This window comes from Eulemur rufifrons, chromosome 9, assembly GCF_041146395.1.
Source record: "Eulemur rufifrons isolate Redbay chromosome 9, OSU_ERuf_1, whole genome shotgun sequence".
Classification (NCBI taxonomy): Eukaryota; Metazoa; Chordata; class Mammalia; order Primates; family Lemuridae; genus Eulemur; species Eulemur rufifrons.
In genome coordinates, this window is record NC_090991.1 from 50,691,004 (window position 1) to 50,710,630 (window position 19,627).

At 59.0% G+C, this 19,627-nt stretch overlaps 1 protein-coding gene across 1 annotated transcript; it reads right to left on the reverse strand.

Moving 5' to 3' along the window:
• Window positions 1-158: 158 nt before the first annotated feature.
• HID1 (HID1 domain containing) lies at window positions 159-17,468 on the reverse strand. Its single transcript, XM_069481683.1, has 19 exons — window positions 17,331-17,468; window positions 12,022-12,171; window positions 11,281-11,451; window positions 10,520-10,636; window positions 9,819-9,925; window positions 9,461-9,577; window positions 7,928-8,150; window positions 7,778-7,834; window positions 6,780-6,920; window positions 6,540-6,630; window positions 6,184-6,335; window positions 5,989-6,067; window positions 4,564-4,728; window positions 3,071-3,298; window positions 2,643-2,749; window positions 2,114-2,194; window positions 1,440-1,531; window positions 1,158-1,316; window positions 159-910 (listed from the first exon to the last, which is right to left on the reverse strand). Exons 1-19 carry the CDS (start codon window positions 17,394-17,396, stop codon window positions 847-849), a joined length of 2,367 nt encoding a protein of 788 aa, XP_069337784.1. The 5' UTR covers window positions 17,397-17,468; the 3' UTR covers window positions 159-846.
• Window positions 17,469-19,627: the final 2,159 nt, after the last annotated feature.

The following is a 19,627-nucleotide window of genomic DNA, read 5'->3' on the forward strand; positions in this document are numbered from 1 at the left end:
CCACTTCCCAGTCGTGCACTGGGGGCCCTCTGGGGACTGACTCTGGGGTGCAGAGTCCTCAGCTCCCCTTAAGATAAGAGCCATGGCCTGGCCCCCTCTCCTCCAAGCACAAAGAGACAGAGCGGGGAGAGGGGGGTTTATTGTGTAAAGGGGCCGATTGTACAGAGCAAAGATTGTACTGACACAGCGGGTGAGAGGCCCCCGCGGGCAGAGTCGGGGAGGATGGTAGGGTGGCACCCCCCCCACTCAGGCAGCAGTGGGGTGGCACCCCCACTCTCCCCCATTACTGGGTAGAAGGGACACCCTCAACACCCCACTCCACATCCCAAGAATACACGAGGGGCCCCAGTCTGGTTTTGCAGTCTGCCAGCCCCCAGCCTCCCAGAGGGGCAGCCTGGCCACACTCTTCCCGCAGGCCCTGGCAGGAAGCGGGCCCAGAACAGGTGACTTCAGCTTAGGAGGCTGGGAAGGACTCCCCTCGCCCTGCCAGGTGCCTCAAGGGACAGCCCATGGCTCACTGGGCAAACCCATTGGGGCACAGTGACCTGGTGGCTTTTGGGGGCAGGTGGGCACTGAGGGTCAGCACTGAAAAGGCCCCTAAAAGGGCATCAGAGTGAGGGGGTCTGGGAAGGCCTGTAGCCCTGGAGACAGAGGTTCCTGTGAGTCCAGCCTGGGGGCATGGGGGTCAGAGCTGGTCCTCATTGTCCCAGCCACAGGGGGCCCTCTGGGGCCTGCCACCCAGGACTCAGCCACTCTGCCTGTGCCAGGCCCTGATCGTGGTAATTTAAAGCTCAGAACGGTGAGTCCGGGAAGCATCTGGACCCAGCCCCTTGCAGGCTTCCATCCTCACACCCGCTGAATCTCAAACAGCTTCACATCTGTGTCGTACCAGACAGGTGGGTCCACATTCCTGCAGGTGGGGGAGCGGGTAGTGACCAGGTGCTAAAACATCTTTCGGGAAAGATGCCGGGGAGGAGCCAGGCGGCAGTAATGCCCAAACCAATCCCTCTAGCCTGATGTCCCGCCCTGGGCAATGGGTGCCCACCCTCAAGCAGACAAGACCACCTTGGTTGACTGTCTTGATGTTAACCCCACCACAGATGGTGGGACCCAGAGCTGAGGAACCCCCAGAGCCCAGACCCGCCTCCGGGGCCCACCTCAGATAGATGACGCCCCACATGTAGGTGCGGAACCACATGGCCGTGCCCGAGTTGGCCTGGTACTTGCGGATGAGGATGGGGTGGGGCACGGGCAGCAGCCCCACCAGGGTGCCATGCTGCAGGAACCTCAGGATCTCCGACTCGTCCGTCAGGCCCCTGCGGGCAGAGGGAGGGCTCTCCAGCATGCTCCCCTGGTCTAGGAGGGCATGGGGCTCCCCCCGAGACACACCCCACCCCAGCCTGGGCTGGCCCCGCCCCAGAGCCCGGCGTCAGACTCACTTGTCGATGCAGATCTTCTCCACCTGGGGAACCAGCACCTGCAGCAGCCTCATGATGGTCTGCAGCGGCAGCTTCGACTTCCAGGAGAGGACCTGGGGAGGGACCGGGCTTGCTGGAGCTGTGGGACAGACCTGACCCCGACCCGGAACCATGGGCGCCCCAAGGCAGAAAGCTTCCCCACTCCCTGCAGCAGGGCTGTGAGCAGTAACTGCTGCTCATGGTGAGGGCCGTGGCCCCAGTGAGCACCTTCTACAGGCCAGACACTGTGCCACGTGCCTTTCGGAAACTGTCCCCTTTGGCCCTCACAACAGCACTGGGCAGGGACGGGTATCATTTCTGTCCAGGGCAATCAGTGGTGATCTCAGGACACACACAGGGAGTGGGGACATGATTGAGGGAAGGAAGTCAGAAAGGAAGATTTACTAAGATTTACTAAGCTCCTGCTGGGGAGCTCTGGCAGGCAGTGTAGACAGAGGATGCAACGGAGCCAGAAAGAGGCCAAACCCATGGAAAGGTCACCCAGCCAGAATGACTGACCCCCAGCCCACTCCTAGGGACGTATTCCCATCGGAGTCTTTACTGAGCTGTTCTAGGCTGGGGACCTCTGACTCAGCCCCACCTCAGTGCCATCTTCCCGAACCCCAAGCCCCAGCTCCTCCAGGGTGGGGCCTCACCCACTCTGATGTCGGGCTCCACTGTCCACTGGCTGACGCACTGGACAGTCGCCGCTGCTCCCTCCATGCCTGACTGGGCTCCTGAGGGATGCAGGGAGAGAGCGCAAGGTGGGGGCAGAGGGCAATGAGGTCTCCCCACTGACTGCTGGGGGGGTTGCTCCCAACAGAGGGGAGCCCAACCCAGCACCCTTTGCCCTGGGCCCCAAGCCCAGCCCAACCCAGTGACAGGTTTAGGGCCAGGGGCCGACAGGGCAGGTGGGATAAAGGCCAGCTCAGATAAGGGTGACGGTTGAGGAATCTGAAGGCCAAGGCCTTCACCATGACCAATAAACAAGGGAGAGGTCTGTGAAAGGCCCCCCCCCCAGCCCCTCCCTGAGAGCCAGCAGTGCCAACTCTGATGCCCAGGGCGCTGGGTGCCTGCTCCTCTGTTGCAGGTGACCCCAGAGTCCCCTGGCCCAGCCCACACCACAAAGGCAGGGAGGAAGGGAACACCCAGCCTCACCCCGTTCCAGGAGTCCCTGTCACCCACCCCCTTGGCTGGGCTGCCATCTGCTGAACTCTGCTGGGGCTCAGGCTCCAAGGATCTCAAGGTGCCATCCTCTGACACCTGGGACTTCTCTGTCAGCTTGTCAATGCCTGGGTGGACACAGGTGGGAGTGAGGACCCCTGCCACAGTCGTGAGACCCCCTATCTCCCCCACCCACTTTAGAGGTGCTGTGTTGTGTCTGACCCCCTGACCCCTACCTGTGCCCACCCCTCCCAGAGCCCACACCTGGCCCCAAGGCCCCATCTCCCCACAAGCTACCCTTCCTGGGCCCCCCCAGCCCCTCCAGCACACCCATGCTGCCCATCCCCACCCCACAGCTTCCCAACACAGGCCACGCCCTTCGCCAGAGATGGGGGTGACCCCCCAGAGACTGGCCAGCCCCCAACCCTTCCCACCCACCAGCGCCAGACCTGGGGTGGCCACCAGGCTGGTCTTGAGAGTGCCAGGCTCCGCGGGGGCAGCGGGGCGGGAGCCCTCCATGGAGGCGCCCTCCTGCGAGCCGGTGCGGGACAAGGGCTCGGGCGTCCGCCGGCGCCGCTGCAGGGCCTTGTGGATGGCGGGCGGGTCGGTGGGCAGGTTGGCCAGTTGGTGGAAGACACTGCGCTTGCGGATGATGGCGTAGACCAGGTTGGAGTTGCCTGTGGGGAGCAGCATGCCTGGCCTCAGGGAGGGCCCTCGCCTCCCCACCCCCACCCCACCGCCACCAATCTGGGTGGGCTTCCTAGGGGAAGGGTTGGAGAACAAGAGGGTGTCTTCCCCAGGGGTAGATGGTATAGAGAGCCCAGTGGAGGTACCAGGGCAGGGCTGGGAGGCAGTGTGTGCCAGCCATGGCCACCCCAGGATGTTACATTGTGGGAAAACAGCATCCGGCCTGAGCTCCCCACAACACCCCCCTCCTGGGACCCCAAGACCCCTCACAACCCAGCACTCAAGGGACACCTCCTGGCAAAGAGGGCCGGGCCCCAGGGCAGCCTGGCTGTGTCCACTCCAAGCCAGCTGTGAAATATTTTGACTCTCCCTGAGCCAGGTGACCAAGGAGGTATCCGGGAAGAGGCGCCCTGACCCCCAGCCCTCCCCAGCCCAGGCTCTCAGGAGGAGACACAAATGCCTTCCGGGCCTTCAGGGTCCCCGTCCACCCCTCTGATCCTGCCTCACCCCACACTCTTCTGCTCTCAGCTCAACACCCCCCAGGGCCTCCCCACATGTCGTCCACCCCGACCCCTCCACAATGCTCTCCTACCCACCTTACCCCCGTTCAGCCCTCAGAGATCAGTGCAAATTTTGCTTATAGTGGAAACAGCAATAATCATAATTGCTAATATTTAAATTGCCAGGCACTGTGCTTTTTGTGGGTTATTTTACTTAATCCTCCCAACTGCCCCTGAGATAGGGACTCTTTGTACTATTGTTAGGGCCATTTCACAGGTGAGAAAATTGAGGCTCAGAGAGGTTAGGTAACATGTCCACAGTCACAGAGCTGATGAGCAGCAAGGCCTAAATTTACACCAGGCAGCCTGGTGTCTGACATTGGGCAGGATGGCTGCTAAGACACCCACCTTAGACACCCAAAGGTGTATGAACTTCCCTTTTATCAGATTTAAGATGACCTGACTGGGGGATCATTGGTTTGAAGCCTCCCTCCTGCCTCTGTCCCCAGCTGTGAACTCCATGGGGCAGGAAGCACATCTTTGTTCTCCACTGTATCCCCTGCACCCAAGTACACAGCAAGTGCTCAATAAATGCACATTGCATGAATAAACTGGGAGCAGAAGGCTGGCTGGCCAGCACCTCCCTGGAGACCAGTTCCTAGGCTGTGCCCTCCTTAGACGGGAAGGTACCCTCACCCATGGGCTGCCCTGATCCCTGCCCCCGAGGCCGGCCAGGGCCGTGGCTGCTGCCTCACCATCAAACTGGTACTGGATGATGTTGTTGAAGACCTCCAGGAGGAAGAAGACCAGGTGGTGGTTCTGGGCAGCGGAGAAGAGGAACCAGGTGGTGGAGAAGGCCTCCAGCAGGTGCAGCAGCTTGTTGGCAGTCACCATAGACAGGCTCTTGAGGTAGGGAGACACTGCAGGGGAGCGGTCAGCTCACTCCTGGGCCCCTGCCAGCCCTGCACATGGCGGGCCTGGGCAGAACAACGTGCTCCTGTTCCAGCCCCCCCTGCCCCTGCAAAGCCAGGGAAACCAAGCCCCTAGAGGCAGTGAGGCTCCACCCTCCCCTCACCCTTCAATCGTGAAGACAGCTGTCCTGCTTACAAAGCCACACGCCTCTCACCTCTCCCAGTCCTCCCCACACCTGAGAGGGAGGCAGGACACAGGTGAGATCACCCCCATCTTACAGATGAGGAAACTGCAGCTCAGGGAGGGTTGTGAACTTGGCCCAAGTTCCCCAGGAATAAAATGATTGGGCGGAGATACAAACTCAGGACCTTGAAGTCTTTCTAGAATGCATTAGATAGGTATTTTGGGGCACAGACGTGGGGGGCAGTGGGGGATCAAAGACGAAACGCTGTGCCCAGCCTGAAGGCACATATTGATCTGTGCATGTCCCTGTCTCACGTCTTCCCCCCTCACCAGGGCAGGGGGCCCCAAGGGCAGGGGGCTGTCTGGTTCAAACGCATTTTCACAGCCAGCTCACATAAGATTTGTGGGATGGAGCCAGTGAGTGAACGAGGACAGGGAGGGCCGGTCTTGGCCCCAGAGCGCACAGCCCAGCTAGAGGCCCCCACAGCCCCACACCACTCGCCCTGCACCATCCTCTCCAAAGGACGTCCACACTGAAGTCACCCTGCCTCGCCCCCAGCCACCTGCCTTGCTGGGCCCCGAGCCCTTCTGCCTCCTCCCAGGTGGCTGTCTGCCGTCTGTGCCGGCTGGCGGGGCAAAGGCAGAAAGGAGGTGGCTGTGATCCCCTGACTGTGTGAGTCCAACTGTCCAAACCTGCACCGTCCAGCCTGGTGGTCACCAGCCACATGTGGCCATTTAGTGCGTGAACCGCAGCTAGATCTGAGAGGCGGTGCACGTGTGAAACACACAAGATTGCAAAGACTGCGTGTGGAAGAGCACCATCTAGCTCATTCATAATTTTTTATATTGGCTACATGTGAGATGACAGTATTGGGGATGTAGTGGATTAGAGAAAATATTTTAAAATTTTTATCAGCTGTTCGTTTATATTTTTAACGTGGCTCCTAGAAAAATGAGCGGCACACAAGGGCTCGCGTTCTACCTCTGTGGGACGGAGGGGGTTTGAACCAGGGAGCGGCGGCAGGTCGGCCTGGCGCCTGGCGCCACCTGGTGGCCAGCGCGGGGAAGGTGGGCCCGGCCCGTACCGTTGACCACGATGGTGAGCAGGCAATCGAAGAGGGGCTGCAGCCGCTGGTGCCCGCTGGTGATGATCTTGTGGAACACCTGTGCCGGGAGGGAGAGGGGGCGGCCGTGGGGTCCCCGTCACGGGGACCAGGCCAGGACTCGGCCAGGAGGACGTCGCCCACACCCCCAGGGCTTGGCCGTGCGAGCCCCCTCACCACAATGAGCAGGTCGGCGTGGGTGCCCGTGAAGACCGGGATGTCCATGGGCACACGCACTGAGTAGGGCTTGTTCAGCCGCACCCCGAAGTTCCGCTCCCCGCTCAGGAGCAGCAGGATGAAGACGCCAATGTGCATCAGGCCCACGCGGGCTGCAGCATGTGGCACAGGAGGGGTCGCTCGGGGTGGGAAGGGGAGGGAGGGTGCAGGGGCAGGGACCCATCCTAGGGAGCGGGGGGAAGCCCCTCCTGGGAGGTCAGAGTACCAGGCCTGAGCTCCTGGGAGGCAGGACAGATGGCCCCGCCCCAACCCCCTGCCAGGAAGCCCCCGCATCCCACACTGTCCCCTGGTCTTACACTGATCCGCTCGGGCATCATTGAGGAAGTAGAGGATGGGGACCAGGATGTCCAGCACGTCACTGCTCTTCAGCACAAAGAAGAGGAATTTCTGGGGGTGGGGGGGAGGGGTCAGGTGGACTGGGTTGGAGGGAAGGGCAGCTCTGCCCCACCCTCTCCCCCTCAGTCTCCCCAGGCTACCCGGGCAGCCACTCTCCATCTCCCCTGGCCCCTGGGCTGAGCCCCTTGAAGCCAGCCCACCTTGTTGAAGTCACAGAGCTTCCAGAAGAGAACCAGCAGTTCTTGGTGGAACTGGATTTTCTTGGTGGAGTTGGGCAGGTAGGTCTGGAGCAGGGGGTTGGACAGCAGCCGGGCTATGCCCTTGAGGATGAACTGGAAGTCCTGGTAGGAGGGCAGAACAGGGGCCTGTCCAGCCCGGCTCCCCACGGCCCCAGCTTCCCAGCCTGGGCTCCCTACAAATGCCCCCTCACTCTCCCAGAGTCTGATCCTACCTCCACAGCCGGAGGGGCCCAGATTCTGACGTCAATACCTGTCCTGGGGCCGCCCCCTCGGTAGGCTGAGTCCAGGGCAGGTGTGTAGAGCCCGCCACCCCCCTGCCAAACCACAGCCTCCCTGTCCCTGGGCTACCCACATCCCAAGCAAGGCTGCTGCTCCTGGTGACCCACACACACACATGTCCTGAACTGGGACCCTGCCCATCTGGACTCACGGTTCACAGGTGCCATCCCCTGCCCCTCCCCAAAATACTCCTCCCCATTGCCCCATCACATGTGGGGAGCATCCCACTGTTCTCACAGAGCTGTCATTTACTGAGCACCTACTATGAGCTAGGCTGTGCTCTGCTTCCGTCCTCACAAGGTGAGGAAGCAGCTGTGGTCCCCATCTTGCAGCTGCAGAAGTTAGATCTCTGGGAGCTCAAGTACCTCCCCAAGGCCACAGACACATGAACTCAGGCCTGCCTGGCCTAAAGTCCACTTTCCACTGTCATTTCTCTCCCCCTCTGAAACTCAACATCAGAGCCACCTCCTCCTAGAAGCCTGCCTGGTTACCCCCACCCAGTTGAGGCCATCAGCCCTTCCTGCATCTCAAAAGCCCCGCAGTTCTGCCATCACTACTTCACAAGGGGTGGCCAAGTCCATGGAGACCGTGGTGCCTTCACATAGGGTCAGGATTTCCCTGCCACTGCAAAGCCATCATAGGGGTGGGCAGTGAGAATCCAAGAGCTGCACTCAACTCACCTCCTCACGATGGATGCGGGACAGGTAGTTCACAAACAGGTTCTCAGGCCCTGGGGGCTGCCAAGAGTAGAAGCCCCGGTGAGCAGGTGCCCTCACCCCGCGCCCGCAGCCCTATCAGGGCCAGCTGCGCCCTCCCCCTCCTGTCCTTACATCAGCATCGTCCATGGCGGTGCCTGTGGTGGTGCCATCCACAGTGGGGCTGGCGCTGGTGGCACTGTCGTGGTCCAAGGTGACGATGAGCACCTGGGCAGCCTCCTCCACCAGGGGCTCCCGGTAGTCGGAGAAGAGCAGGTGGTTGTAGGGGATCCCGTAGCCCACAGGGTCATAGGCACACACGGTGTTGAGGAGGGAGGTGAAGAGGGGCAGGGCGTGTCTGCGGGGAGAGGGGCGGGGCTGCAGAGGCGCCATCTGGGGCCCAGCTCTCCGGTCACCCCTCAGGCCACCCTGGAGGGTCCTCCGAGCCACCTCCTCATTCAACAAGCATTCCAGTGCCAGCCCTGGGCTGGGAGCTGAGAAGCAGAACCATGAGCTGGTCCCTGCCCGAGTGGGACGCCTTCATACCCCTTAGGGTGTTGAAGGGAAGACATCCTCCTTCGGGGCTTCAGAGGTGGGCGGAGACGGCAGGCCTCCCCCACCAGGAACAGAGCACGGGCTCACCCAGCCAGCTCCCAGGCCACAGAGCTAGTCGATTCAGATTCGTAACGTGTCAGGGTTCAAGCTCCTCATCTTACGGACGAGGAAGCTGAGACCCAGCGAGGTTAAGTGAGTGACAAAGGGTGGCAGTCTGCCTGATAAGGCTGGTGAGAAAGAAAACTCTCACCAGCCTTTGACCATGGCTGGCAGAGGGGGTCACCTGGGCTCCCTTTTCTTCCGGAAAAAATTTTTTAAAAAGGTTGGGCAGAAGGCCAGCAACACCTGAAGGATGAGGTGTGCCACGTGGGCATCACTGTCTGTGCGTTGGAGGGCCACCCCCGCCCGCAGAGGCACTAGCCCCTGTGCTACCAGCGCAGCCCTGGGCACAGCTGGAGCGTGTGTCCCTGCTCGAACACTCAGCCCCGCCCTGTGGCTCGTGTGGCATCTCCATGTACTCCCATGTGCCCCCACAGTCCGTGAGTGCCCCATGTGGGCTGGGCTGCCCCATCCTTCAGGGTCCTTGTCACACCTTCTCTCCACCCACTGTCTAAACCACACAGTCCCACAGGGCAGCTACAAGCCCGTTTGGCACACCACAGAATTTGAGATGTGCTGTGTCAAATACACACTGCATTTTGAAAACTTGGTATGGAAAAGGAAATGTAAAACATCTCAATCATTTTGTTTACTGATTACATGTTAAATGCTAATATTTGGGTTATTTCAGGATAAATGAAATATATCATTGAAATTAATGTTATTTGTTTTTACATTTTTAATTTTAAAATTGCACATGTGGTTTGTACTATATTTCTACTAAACAGGTGGCTCTAGATGAAGGACCCAGGGGCCCCCGTTCCTGCGAAGGGGACTCTTAAGGAAACGTTGGTTGGACAAGACTGGTGTGAAGTGTGGCTGGTACGTTACAGCCCATCACCAGCAGGGGGCAGCACCTCCCCGAGTAGGACAGGGAGCTGGAGGGTGGTCTCAGCTCAGGGTCGTCCAGAACAAGAAGGGAGAGAATGGAGAGAAAGGAAAGGGACCCCTCACCTGTTCTCGGTGGAACAAAAGAACTGAACCCATGGGTTGGTGCTGCCACTTTCTGGAGCTGGGGGCAGGTACATGGCCTCAGAGAAGCACGTCAGCAGCAGTTTCAGCAGCTCCATCCTTGGGGTACAGGGATAGGGGAGGGTAGTTTAGGATCCCAATCCCCCACCCTGCCCAGCACCCCAGCCATGTGCAAGGCAAGAAGTGACGCCTGTTTATCCCTGTAAGACTGAAGCTGGGTCACAAATGGCGAGAGTTTCCTTGGAAGAACCTGTGGGCCTCTCTGAGCTGAGCCGGGGGCCTGGCCTGGGCTGCAGCTCTGCCGAGGGCTCCGAGGGCTCCGGGCCTGAGACAAGCTCACCGGTTCATGTCGTGGATGTAGTTAGGCTGGGGGGAGTGAGCGAAGCCCACACCAGCCTCCCAGATGTACTCGCAGCTGTCCAGGGAGTGGACGTCCTCTGCCGAGTCCTGGGGACAGAGCCAGGGAGAGTTCAGGTAGGGGGTGACAAGGTGAATTGTGGCAACCCAGCCAACAAAAGCCTCCCACCATCCCTGGGGGCAGGGACCCTTGTATTCTCCTAAAGACAGACCCTCACGGTGCCCGGGGTCCTAATGCACAAAGAAGTGAATGTTCTTAGACCTCATCTTTCTTCAGCCTCACACTGGTTCTTACTTGCTCAGTCCAGTTTGAGACGAGAGGAGGGAGGGACAGGGAGTGGGGTGCCATGGTGGTGTGTGGGGTGGGGACAAAGAGCACTCAAGGTCGAGTCCCTGGGACCACAGGAAGTGAGAGGGCCAGGCCTCCAGCATACAAGCCCCGCTCCCCACAAGCCTGAGCAGGCAGGGACAATGGGAGCCTGTGCCCAGCCACCCGGATACAGTGGTAGGGCCAGCCCAACTGGCCCTGCTCCAGCTGTACCAGCCACCGCCCTCAATCCAGGCCCACGAGTGCCAGGCAGCCCAGCTTTCCTGGAGCACCCCCTCCCCTGAAGCATCCTGCCCAAAAGAACTTCAGCTGGCCCAGCCCCAACCAGGACCAGAGCCCGCCCCAGCCGCCCTCACCACGGTGCTCTTCCGGTGGCTCTGGACTGTGAAGTCTGGGCAGAAGAGCAGGTCAGCAATGGCCAGGAGCAGGGACTCGGCCAGGGGCCGGGCGTTCTCGTCATCCTCCTCTCCCTGCTGGGAACACGGCACCCACAGGCTGCCTCAGTGGTAGCTGGCCAAGGAGACGGGCCCCAGAGCTTGGGGGAGGGGTGGAGGACAGGAACTGGGCCCAGGCAGGCAGCGTGGGCAGGGGGATGAAGGAGGAGGACGTGGGCTCCAGGTGGCCCCAAACCTCTCAAGGCAGAGGTGGACACAGCAGGGCACCAGGCCCGGGAACAGTGACTGGGGCTAGGCGGCATCCTGACCTCAATAGCCTCAGCCCTGCTGGGAATCCCTGAGCCCCACCCCTCAGCACCTCGCCTGGAGATAAGCCCAGCGCAGGTGAGGTGGGGTGAGAGAGGGCAGTAGGGTCCCTCTCGGGCCATCAGAAAGCCCAGCGGTCCAGCAGCCCAGCCCCCATCTCTGCCCAGCCACCCCCGCTCTCGGCTTCTCTCCACAACTACCTCCTCCGGGCTGGCTGGCAGAGACCCCACAGGAGAAGACCTGAGGGCCTGAGGCCGCAGCACTGACCACCATCCCTCCGCGGCAGCCCCCCTGCCCGCCCCGTCCCGGCTTCCCAGATCCCACAGGAGCTTTGGAGGAATGTGGCCGGCCCTGAAAGGTGCTCTCCCTGTCACACCGACTCTACCTCCCACCCAGCCCTGGCCAGGCCCACAGACCCCTCTTCGCCCGGCCCCGGGCACTGTGGACCAGAAGAAGCCCCTCCAGTCGGGGTCCTCGAAGATGTAGGGCAGCACGCGGGTGAGGAGCCGGCTGCAGTTCAGGACGATCTGCTTCTCCTTCTCCGAGTGGCAGCCGCCCTCGGCTCCCTGCACCAGCTTCTCGACAGCCTGCGGGGACCAGCAGGAGCAGAGGGGCATGCTGGAAGGGGCAGTAGGGCCCTGGCACTTGGGGTCAGGGTGGGCACTGAGGCCACAGAGGGGGAAGGGCAGGGAGTCACAGGCAAAGGAGCCACCTGGCAGGGTCATCTCTGCAGACGGGGCCAGCCAGCCCAGGGGACTGGGATGCAGGCCAGAGCAGCTCAGAGCATCAGGGGAGCCCAGCTCATGACTGGATGACCCTTGCTAAGTGATGACACCAGTCTCGGCCTCAGTTTCCTCATCTGTAAAATGGCAACACTAACAGTACCCACCTCCCAGGGTGAGCTGAAAGAGCTGATTTGTGGAAAGTGCTCAGCAAGGTCTGGCCTGGAAGAACCCTCATAAATGGTTACTTCCCCAGGAGGAGAACCGCCTAGGCTAGGGAGAGAACTGGGTGAAGCCTCAGGACTGCCTGGACCTGGGGGTGGGATGTTTTGGGTGCCTGGCCTCTCCCACTGAAGGCTGGGCCACTGCCAGCTGCCAGGGGAGGTGGAAGATGGCTCGGCAGGCAGTGGCTGAAAGGGGCGGGGCATCCCTCACCTTGTAGCACAGGGTGGCCAGGTTGGAGGGTGACTCTTCCCGCACAGCCCGGATCTCTGCTGCTGGCACCAACGCAAACACATCCTGCACCGAGGTGGCTGTATCTGCCCAGAACTGGTCCCAAAAGGCATCATCGGTGGCTTCCACGGGCTGTGGGGATACCCAGGGTCCAGAGTTACATGACCCCTTGCCAATGGACCCAAGTTTGCCCAACCTGTGGCCAGGACAGACCCCAAGAGGGAAGCCATACCCCAACCAGCTGGTACCAGGAGCCTCCCCACATGCGTGGGGGACATCCTTCAGCCACCGCCGGGCCTGGCCAGCAGTCAGGCTGGAACACTCAGCGTGCATGGTCAGGGCTCAGCTGGGCACTGAATGCAATAGCCAGCTCAGTCCCCGAGAGGCTGTGTGACCCGAGCTAAGTCACCACCCTCCTCTGGCAGGGCAGACCTCCCCACCTGGGCACAGCCCCAGGCCACACCATTAGGTCAAATGCCCAGGGAAGAAAAAAAAAGGGGACAAGCACTCTGTCTCCAGGCACCCAAGCTGCTCCCACCCCTCGTCCTCCAGCCTCTGCCCTCTCAAAGCACACCCAACAGGTGCCAGACCTGGTGCCTCTGACCTCCACGGCTCCCTGAGCGGAGCACCCTCCTCCCAGCACTGCGGCTCAGGCTGCTCTTACGGGGGATCCCACCTCCAAATCCACCTCCTTCAATCCTGCCTCCACGCTGCCCCGTCCCCTGTGCCAGAGCACAGAGCCAAAGGCGATGCTCCCTCACGCAAAGACCTTCGGGGGCTCCCACCGCCTGCTGGATCAAGTCCAGACCCTACCCTCAGCTAAGATCTGACTTAAACACGCCTTACACATACATACACGTGTACACACCTGCACTTACTACCCCTAGGACACGACCCCACTATCTCTTCTCTCTGCCCTTACCCAGGTTGTCCCTCTCCTCAGCATTCCCCCTCCTCCAACAATGCCTTCCAAATCCAGCTGGTCCTATGGCACAATATGCCTTAAAAACACGCATGCTCTCTGCATCAGCTATGCAGTCACACAGGCAACCAAGGCAACTAGTCTGCATTGTAAATTTCACTTCTAGATATCTCTTCTGGGGAAATGATCAGAGATGTGCATGTATGGGGATGTTTATTTTTGATAACAGTAAAACGTTGGAATGAACTGAAATGACCAATAATCAGGGAATGCTTAAAAAACTGAGGCACATCCCCACGATGGAATATTATGCAGCCATCAAAATCGCACTTTCAAACAATATTAACCAATGAAAAATGTACACAGCATTATGTGAAAAGAAGACAAGATATAAAACTACCTATAGGATGATCACAATTTTGTGTTAAATGATATATTAATAAAAGACTAGAAGAAAATGAACTAGAACGTTAACAGCAACTATCTCTTTGGGTGATTTTATATTTTTCTGTAAGAGCACATGTTACTAATTCTTGTTTTTGTTTTTGTTCATTTATTTTTTGTTTTCTGGTAGAGACAGGGTCACTGTGTTGCCCAGGCTGGTCTCAAACTCTTGGCCTCAAGCAATCCTCCCACCTCAGCCTCCCAAAGTATTGGGATTACAGGCGTGAGCCACTGTGCCTGGCCTATTTGTTCTTTTTTGGATACTCATCTGTTGAGGAGCCAGAGCGTCCAAGGCATGCTGACCTTAAAGGAACCCATCCTTTAAGGTTCCTTCTGAATATCCCTTCCTGCAAGACACCTTCCCTGGCTGCTCCAACACAGCCTTTTCGCTTCTCTGAAATCCCAGGGCCCATAAAGCCGAGGGCCCTGATACCAGCACCAGTCTGCACTTTGTATGCATTAATCTTGTAATCAGAACAAAATATATGTCTTGTTAAAAAGTACTTTTGTTTCTGACATTTCTTCCATGGTCCCTGACTCCACGGCCCAAGGCACTTGCCTCGAAACCTAGTCTGCCAGCCCTTCTTCCCTAGCCTTGCAGAGGCATATGGCAGATGCTCAGACAATATTTGCTCAGCTGAAGCTGCACTTGGTCCTGGAGACCTCTTCAGCCTGGTCACTGGGCAGGGCTGAGTGCCACTGGGGCAGTCCAAACTCAGAGTTGGGGTCGCAGGCCTCCCCAAGGCCCAGGCATACCCCAACCCCCCCAGGGAGCTGCATGGCCATGGCCCTCAGGACAGGCCTGGCTGTCCCAGAACTGGCAGAACAAGTTAGTTGGGGGAAAGGAACAAAGGCCAAAGGAGGGGCCCTGGAGCTGGGGTTTGCTGGCCCTCAGGCCCTCAGCCAGGACAGCCCTCTGACACTCACTGGGTGGCCTAGGGCCAGGGTGAGGTGAGGAAGGACATCCCAGAAAACCCACAGAGCTTCTGCCATCTTGCTGCCATTTCTGACACTTCCTCTCTCCCAGGTAGCTGCTACTCCCTTAAAGGAGCAGGAACTCATCTGAACACTAAGCGGACATGACCTCTGGCCTAGTTCATCGGACAAGCATCACTGGAACTCAATCCAAAATGAGAGATACTTAAGAGGTCACAAGGTAGCCCATTCTGGAAGCAGAGAAAAGATCCCAGCTATGAGAGTTAGCCTTGAACTTCAGGCACAGGATATTTGCTTCTCTCTTTCCTCAGCTTGGGCCTCTTCTCCTGGTCCCACTGTGGCTTGGACATTTGGATTTGGTGACCGCTGCCTGACCATACCAGGCTAGGCTGATGCTACAGTCATTAGTCAGGGTCACTGGGGCCCCTTAGGCTTCTGGTGGGAGGGACGTGGCTCAACTCCTGCCTCAGTGACCCTAGCTGGCCTCCACCCAACCCAAGGAAGCTTCTAAAATCCGAGCTAGTACTTTGAAAGGCATATTTTCGCTGGAGGTAGGCAGGACCCTGCTGCTAAGGGCACAGGGACTGAGCTACCCTGGTAGGAAGCCCGGTATTCTTAACCCAACTTTGCCAGGCCCCTGCTCAGGCCAGACCCCTGCTTGGATCTGGGGGACCAGCTGCATCTTTGGACTCTCTGCAGGGGGCTAGAGCGAGGGAGAAGGACCACGGTGCTCTTGCCTGCTTGGCCTGTTCTGGAGGACTGTGCCACACACATGCCCGCGCACATACAGATGCACACATGTGACCACACACCCACCATGTCTCACCCGGCCTGCACTAGAGAACTGCAGAAAGGCAGGATCTGGGAGAGGGTTCCAGGACTAGGGATGTCCCCAATTCCCAGGTCCCACCCACCCTGGGAAAGGGTCAGGAAACACAGACGAAGCTGCTGGCCCTCAGGCCCGGGGTCAGGCCTGGCCCAGGGCTGGACGACGGGGCAGGAAGAAAACAGGATGTGGGGCAGGAAGACCAGGAAGCCTGGGCGGCAGCACAGGCTCCAGCCACGGGAAAAGGTTCTGGGTCCACTTGTCTGCTGCCCAAAGCACAGCCTCTAAGGGCCTAGAACCAGATGTCGTCCTGTGGATGATGGGTCTGATCTCCTTGGGGACACCAAGTGGTAAGGTCTGTGATGACCATCTGGGATCTGGTCCTCACACCCAAGCTGCCCGAGCCAGGTCACTACACAGGGTCTGAGGCTTCAGCCACTGAGGGCCTCTCCCTCCAGGAAGCCCACATCCCCTCCCACCTGCAGGACCCCCGTGCTCTCTGGAAGGAGGCACAGGCTGGTCTCCAGGCTATCCAGGTCCTACTCCAAGCCTAGCCACTGTCCTCAGCTGGGAAACGGAATAGCACCACCTCAGGCAGCCGGTCACAGGGCTGCTGCCAGGGAAAGACAGAGGGACACAGTATTTGGGGAAACAGCCTGAGCAGGTAGGAACTAGGACACTCCAAATCCTTCGAGACCTGGCTGGGCTAGTCCTGCTGGCCTGGCCAATGACCCCCACTGCTGGGCCTACAACGCATTCCTCCTTGGACACGGTGGTTACTCCCCAGGCAGGTAAACATGGGAGCCTCCCTCCTTCCCTGCCTCCCTCCTTCCTGTCCCTGTGGCCCCGCATTGAGAAGCTGGCCCACTTGCCACCTTCCCTGCCACCCACAGACCTAAAGCCCCTAAGAAATACAAGTTCCAGAACCACTCAGGAGCCAGGGAGGTTGGAGAGAAGCAAGGTCTGGTTTCTATCAAGCACCTTTCAGCTAGGGCTGGACCCTGCAGGGGCCCTGGGCATTCATTGGGCACCTGACCTTTCCAGGGTGGGATCAAGAGTGAGGAAGCAGAGGTGTGATGGCTGGGGCTGTGACCAGCTGGCTGTGGAGATGAGATGGCTCCCTTGAGCCCACGCCACCTGCCTGGAGCAAGAGAGAGTCCAGGAGAGCAGTAGGGTGGTGGGGGTGGGGGGAAGGGGAAGGTCCCAGATGGTACCAGGCCCTGAGTCCCTTGAAAGTGGGGGATGTGGGGAGCCAGGGTTGAGCATCTCTGTGGCCACAGTGGCCTGGTTCAAGGGGTGGGCAGGGAAGCTGCCTTGCTAGAGCCAAGTGCTGTATGTTGGGAACAAGGAGGTGGCGGCTGTGCCACTTGTGGACTCGGGAGAGTCACAAGCGTGGACTAAGCTGAAAGATCCCCCCAGGTCCCTCACCAGCAGACCAAGGGCAATCCTTGGGCCCCCATCCCTGAACCAGAGAACAGAGACTACCGGCAAACACAACCTTTCCCTCAGCAGGGCCTGAAGACCCCTGGAGTGGTCCCCAGCTGGGAAGCTGGGCTCCATAGGCCTGAGGACAGGTCCTCTTGCCAGGCTGCCCTGCTGCCCGCCACTCTTTGCGTGTCTCCAGGAAGACCCGGGCCTTCCCTGGCCTCCGGCATCGACCTGGGCCCAGCGAGGCCACTGCCGCCGCTCGCCAGCTGTTTCGCGGACCAGGGCAGGCGCCTGCCAGGCTTTGTTTGCATTGAGTCAGCCGAGCCCTGCGTCCAGGACCCGCAGGCACCAAGGGACAGGGAGGGGAGTCGGCGGTGGGTGGGGGAGGGGGAGGCTGGAGAGGCGAGGCTGGGGGCTCTGGGGGGCGGGACAGGGGCGGACAGCTGCGTCGCCGGCTCAGGGAGTAGGCACACGTCAGCCTAAGGTGGCAGCAGTGGCTTCGGGGAGAGGGGTGTTCCTGGGAGAGGAGGCTGGGGGTAGGAGGCTAGGGCCAGGAGATGGAGCCCCGGGATACAGGCCCAGGAGTCTCTCTCTGGCGCTGGCCTTGGCGTCACCCTTCAGGCCAGCCAGTCCCACGGTCTCCGGGAGAGCCAAGTTCGTGCAGGCCCCCTCCCCTGGCCCTGCCCAGCCCCCAGCCTGGCAGGTAGATGGGGAGGCTGGGGCCCCGGGGCGCACCTGCGTCTTGGTGGTGAGCTGTATCACCGCCTTCCGGAAGTTCAGCTTGGAGTCGGCCGACCCCATGTCGCCGGAGCCCGCTCCGACCCGGCCCCAGCCCCGACTCCAGCCCCGGCTCCGGCTCCTGCTCCAGCTCCGCGGCCCCCGCTGCTCCCGCAGGAGACAAGCTGCGCACCCCGCCCGCCGGCCCGGCGTCGGCCCCGCCCCCTCGTGGCTCCGCCCCCCGCACCTGCCGCTCGGGCCGCCCACCGCTCCGGGTCCGCCGCGGGAGCCCAGCGCCGCCGCACGCCCCGTGCCCTTCCCGGCTCAGTCCTGGTGCCTCTGCGCTCCTCCTTCTGCGTCGGAGCCTTGTCCCCGCGCAGTCTCCCCCACTGCCACCCAGTCCCCAGGGCCTGAAACCCTCCCAGCGCTATGCCCCCCCCCCCATCCTCACACTGCATCCTCGCTGCATCTCCGGCCCACATCTCAGCCAGCCCGCTCCGTCCGAATTTCCTCCTTTTCGAGCCGTCTTCTCCATTCCTTTTTTTCTGAGCATCCGCTCTCTCGGTCCCCCTTTTTCTGACCTGTCAAACCCATGTATCCAGACAGGCCCGCAGTTATTCCAACCACAAGCCCCATAGCCCTTGGTTCTGTGGGAAGGAGGTGCTGGCTGCAGCGTCCCTGGCCCAGGAACGCGGCTCCCGGCTCCCGGCTCCCGGATGAGAGCGGGAGGTCCCTCTCTGGTCACCTGCCTTCCCTGAGAATCCTTTGAGATCTATCCATTTCGACAAATGTGTTGAGGGACCGGTATTTGCTAACATGTGCCAGGGATGGCCCAGGGGCCATAAATCACAGAGCCTGTCCTTTATGAGCCAGTAGCTAGGAGAGAATCCGCAGTGGTGCAGCAGAGTAAGCTTTTGACAGAGGCAAATTAATAATAAAAATAAGATGACGATATCTCTAACAATAAATATCTACCTCTGAGGTTGCTATTATACTCCCCATTTTGCACTTGGGGAAACTGAGGCTTAAAGCAATTAACTTACTCTCCCAAAGCCACTCAACTAGTAAGGAACAAACTCAAAAAAGTAAATCCAAGCCTGGCGCCAAGTGAGACTGTACTTTTTCCACTTCATCTGCCATATGTGTGGAAGCCTCTGGAGACCCTGGATGCTTCAGAAGGAGGAGACATTTAGCTTACATAGGAATTCCACGGGTGGAAAATGAGAGGTGCAACATCTCGGCGTGGAACTATGGTGCAAAGGCAGGGTGGAGCAAGTGTGGCAGTCAGGAGGAGGTGGCAGGGGTGTCGCCATTTCACAGACTCCACAGGGCACAATCACGGGGCTCTATCCTTTCTCCAGAGGTGGCTTTTCCCCGCCCTGGGCAAAATCCTTGGCAGGGCCCAAGGCTTTTCTAATCACTCCAAGATAATGAATGAATAGTTCCTTTATTTGGCATTTTAAAAAATCCATTCTATTCTACAAATCACTCACCAACCCCAGTCCAGGCCACAGTGACATTAAAAACTCTCAATCTTAATCATTTGGGAAATGCAAATTGAATCCACAATAAAATAAAACTACATACCTATTAGAATGACTTTTATAAAGGACAAAAAGTGACAATACCAAATGCTGACAATCTGGAAGTTTCCTTTTTTTTTTTTTTTTTTTTCCCTGAGACAGCGTCTCACTCTGTTGCCCGGGCTAGAGTGCCGTGGCATCAGCCTCGCTCACAGCAACCTCAAACTCCTGGGCTCAAGCGATCCTCCTGCCTCAGCCTCCCAAGTAGCTGGGACTGCAGGCATGCGCCACCATGCCCGGATAATTTTTTCTGTATATATTTTTAGTTGTCCATATAATTTCTTTCTATTTTTAGTAGAGACGGGGTCTCGCTCTTGCTCAGGCTGGTCTCGAACTCCTGGCCTTGAGCGATTCACCCGCCTTGGCCTCCCAGAGTGCAAGGATTACAGGCGTGAGCCACTGCACCCGGCCTGGAAGTTTCTTAAAAAGTTAAATTTACGTTGACTATATGTCTCAATAATCCCACTTATGTATTTACCCAGGAGAAATAAAGACATAGATCCACTTAAAAACCTGAAAGCAGGTGCTTATAGCAATTTCATTCATAATCACCAAAAACTGGAAACAACCAAATGTCCATCAACTGGTGAACAGATAACAAATTGTGGTTTATCCATGTAATGGGACTAGGACTCAGCAATGAAATGAAAAGGAACAAAGTACTGATACATGCTGCAACAACGTGGGTGGATCTCAAAAGCACTAAGTGAAAGAAGCCAGACACAAAAGGCA

Coding starts and splice junctions, on each gene's coding strand:
- HID1 (XM_069481683.1), bottom strand. CDS start 17,396: ATGGGGTCGGCCGACTCCAAGCTGAACTTCCGGAAGGCGGTGATACAG. Junction 6,336..6,539: donor TGATGCCCGAGCGGATCAGT/GTAAGACCAGGG, acceptor CACATGCTGCAG/CCCGCGTGGGCCTGATGCAC. Junction 2,195..2,642: donor ATGGCAGCCCAGCCAAGGGG/GTGGGTGACAGG, acceptor TGCATCCCTCAG/GAGCCCAGTCAGGCATGGAG.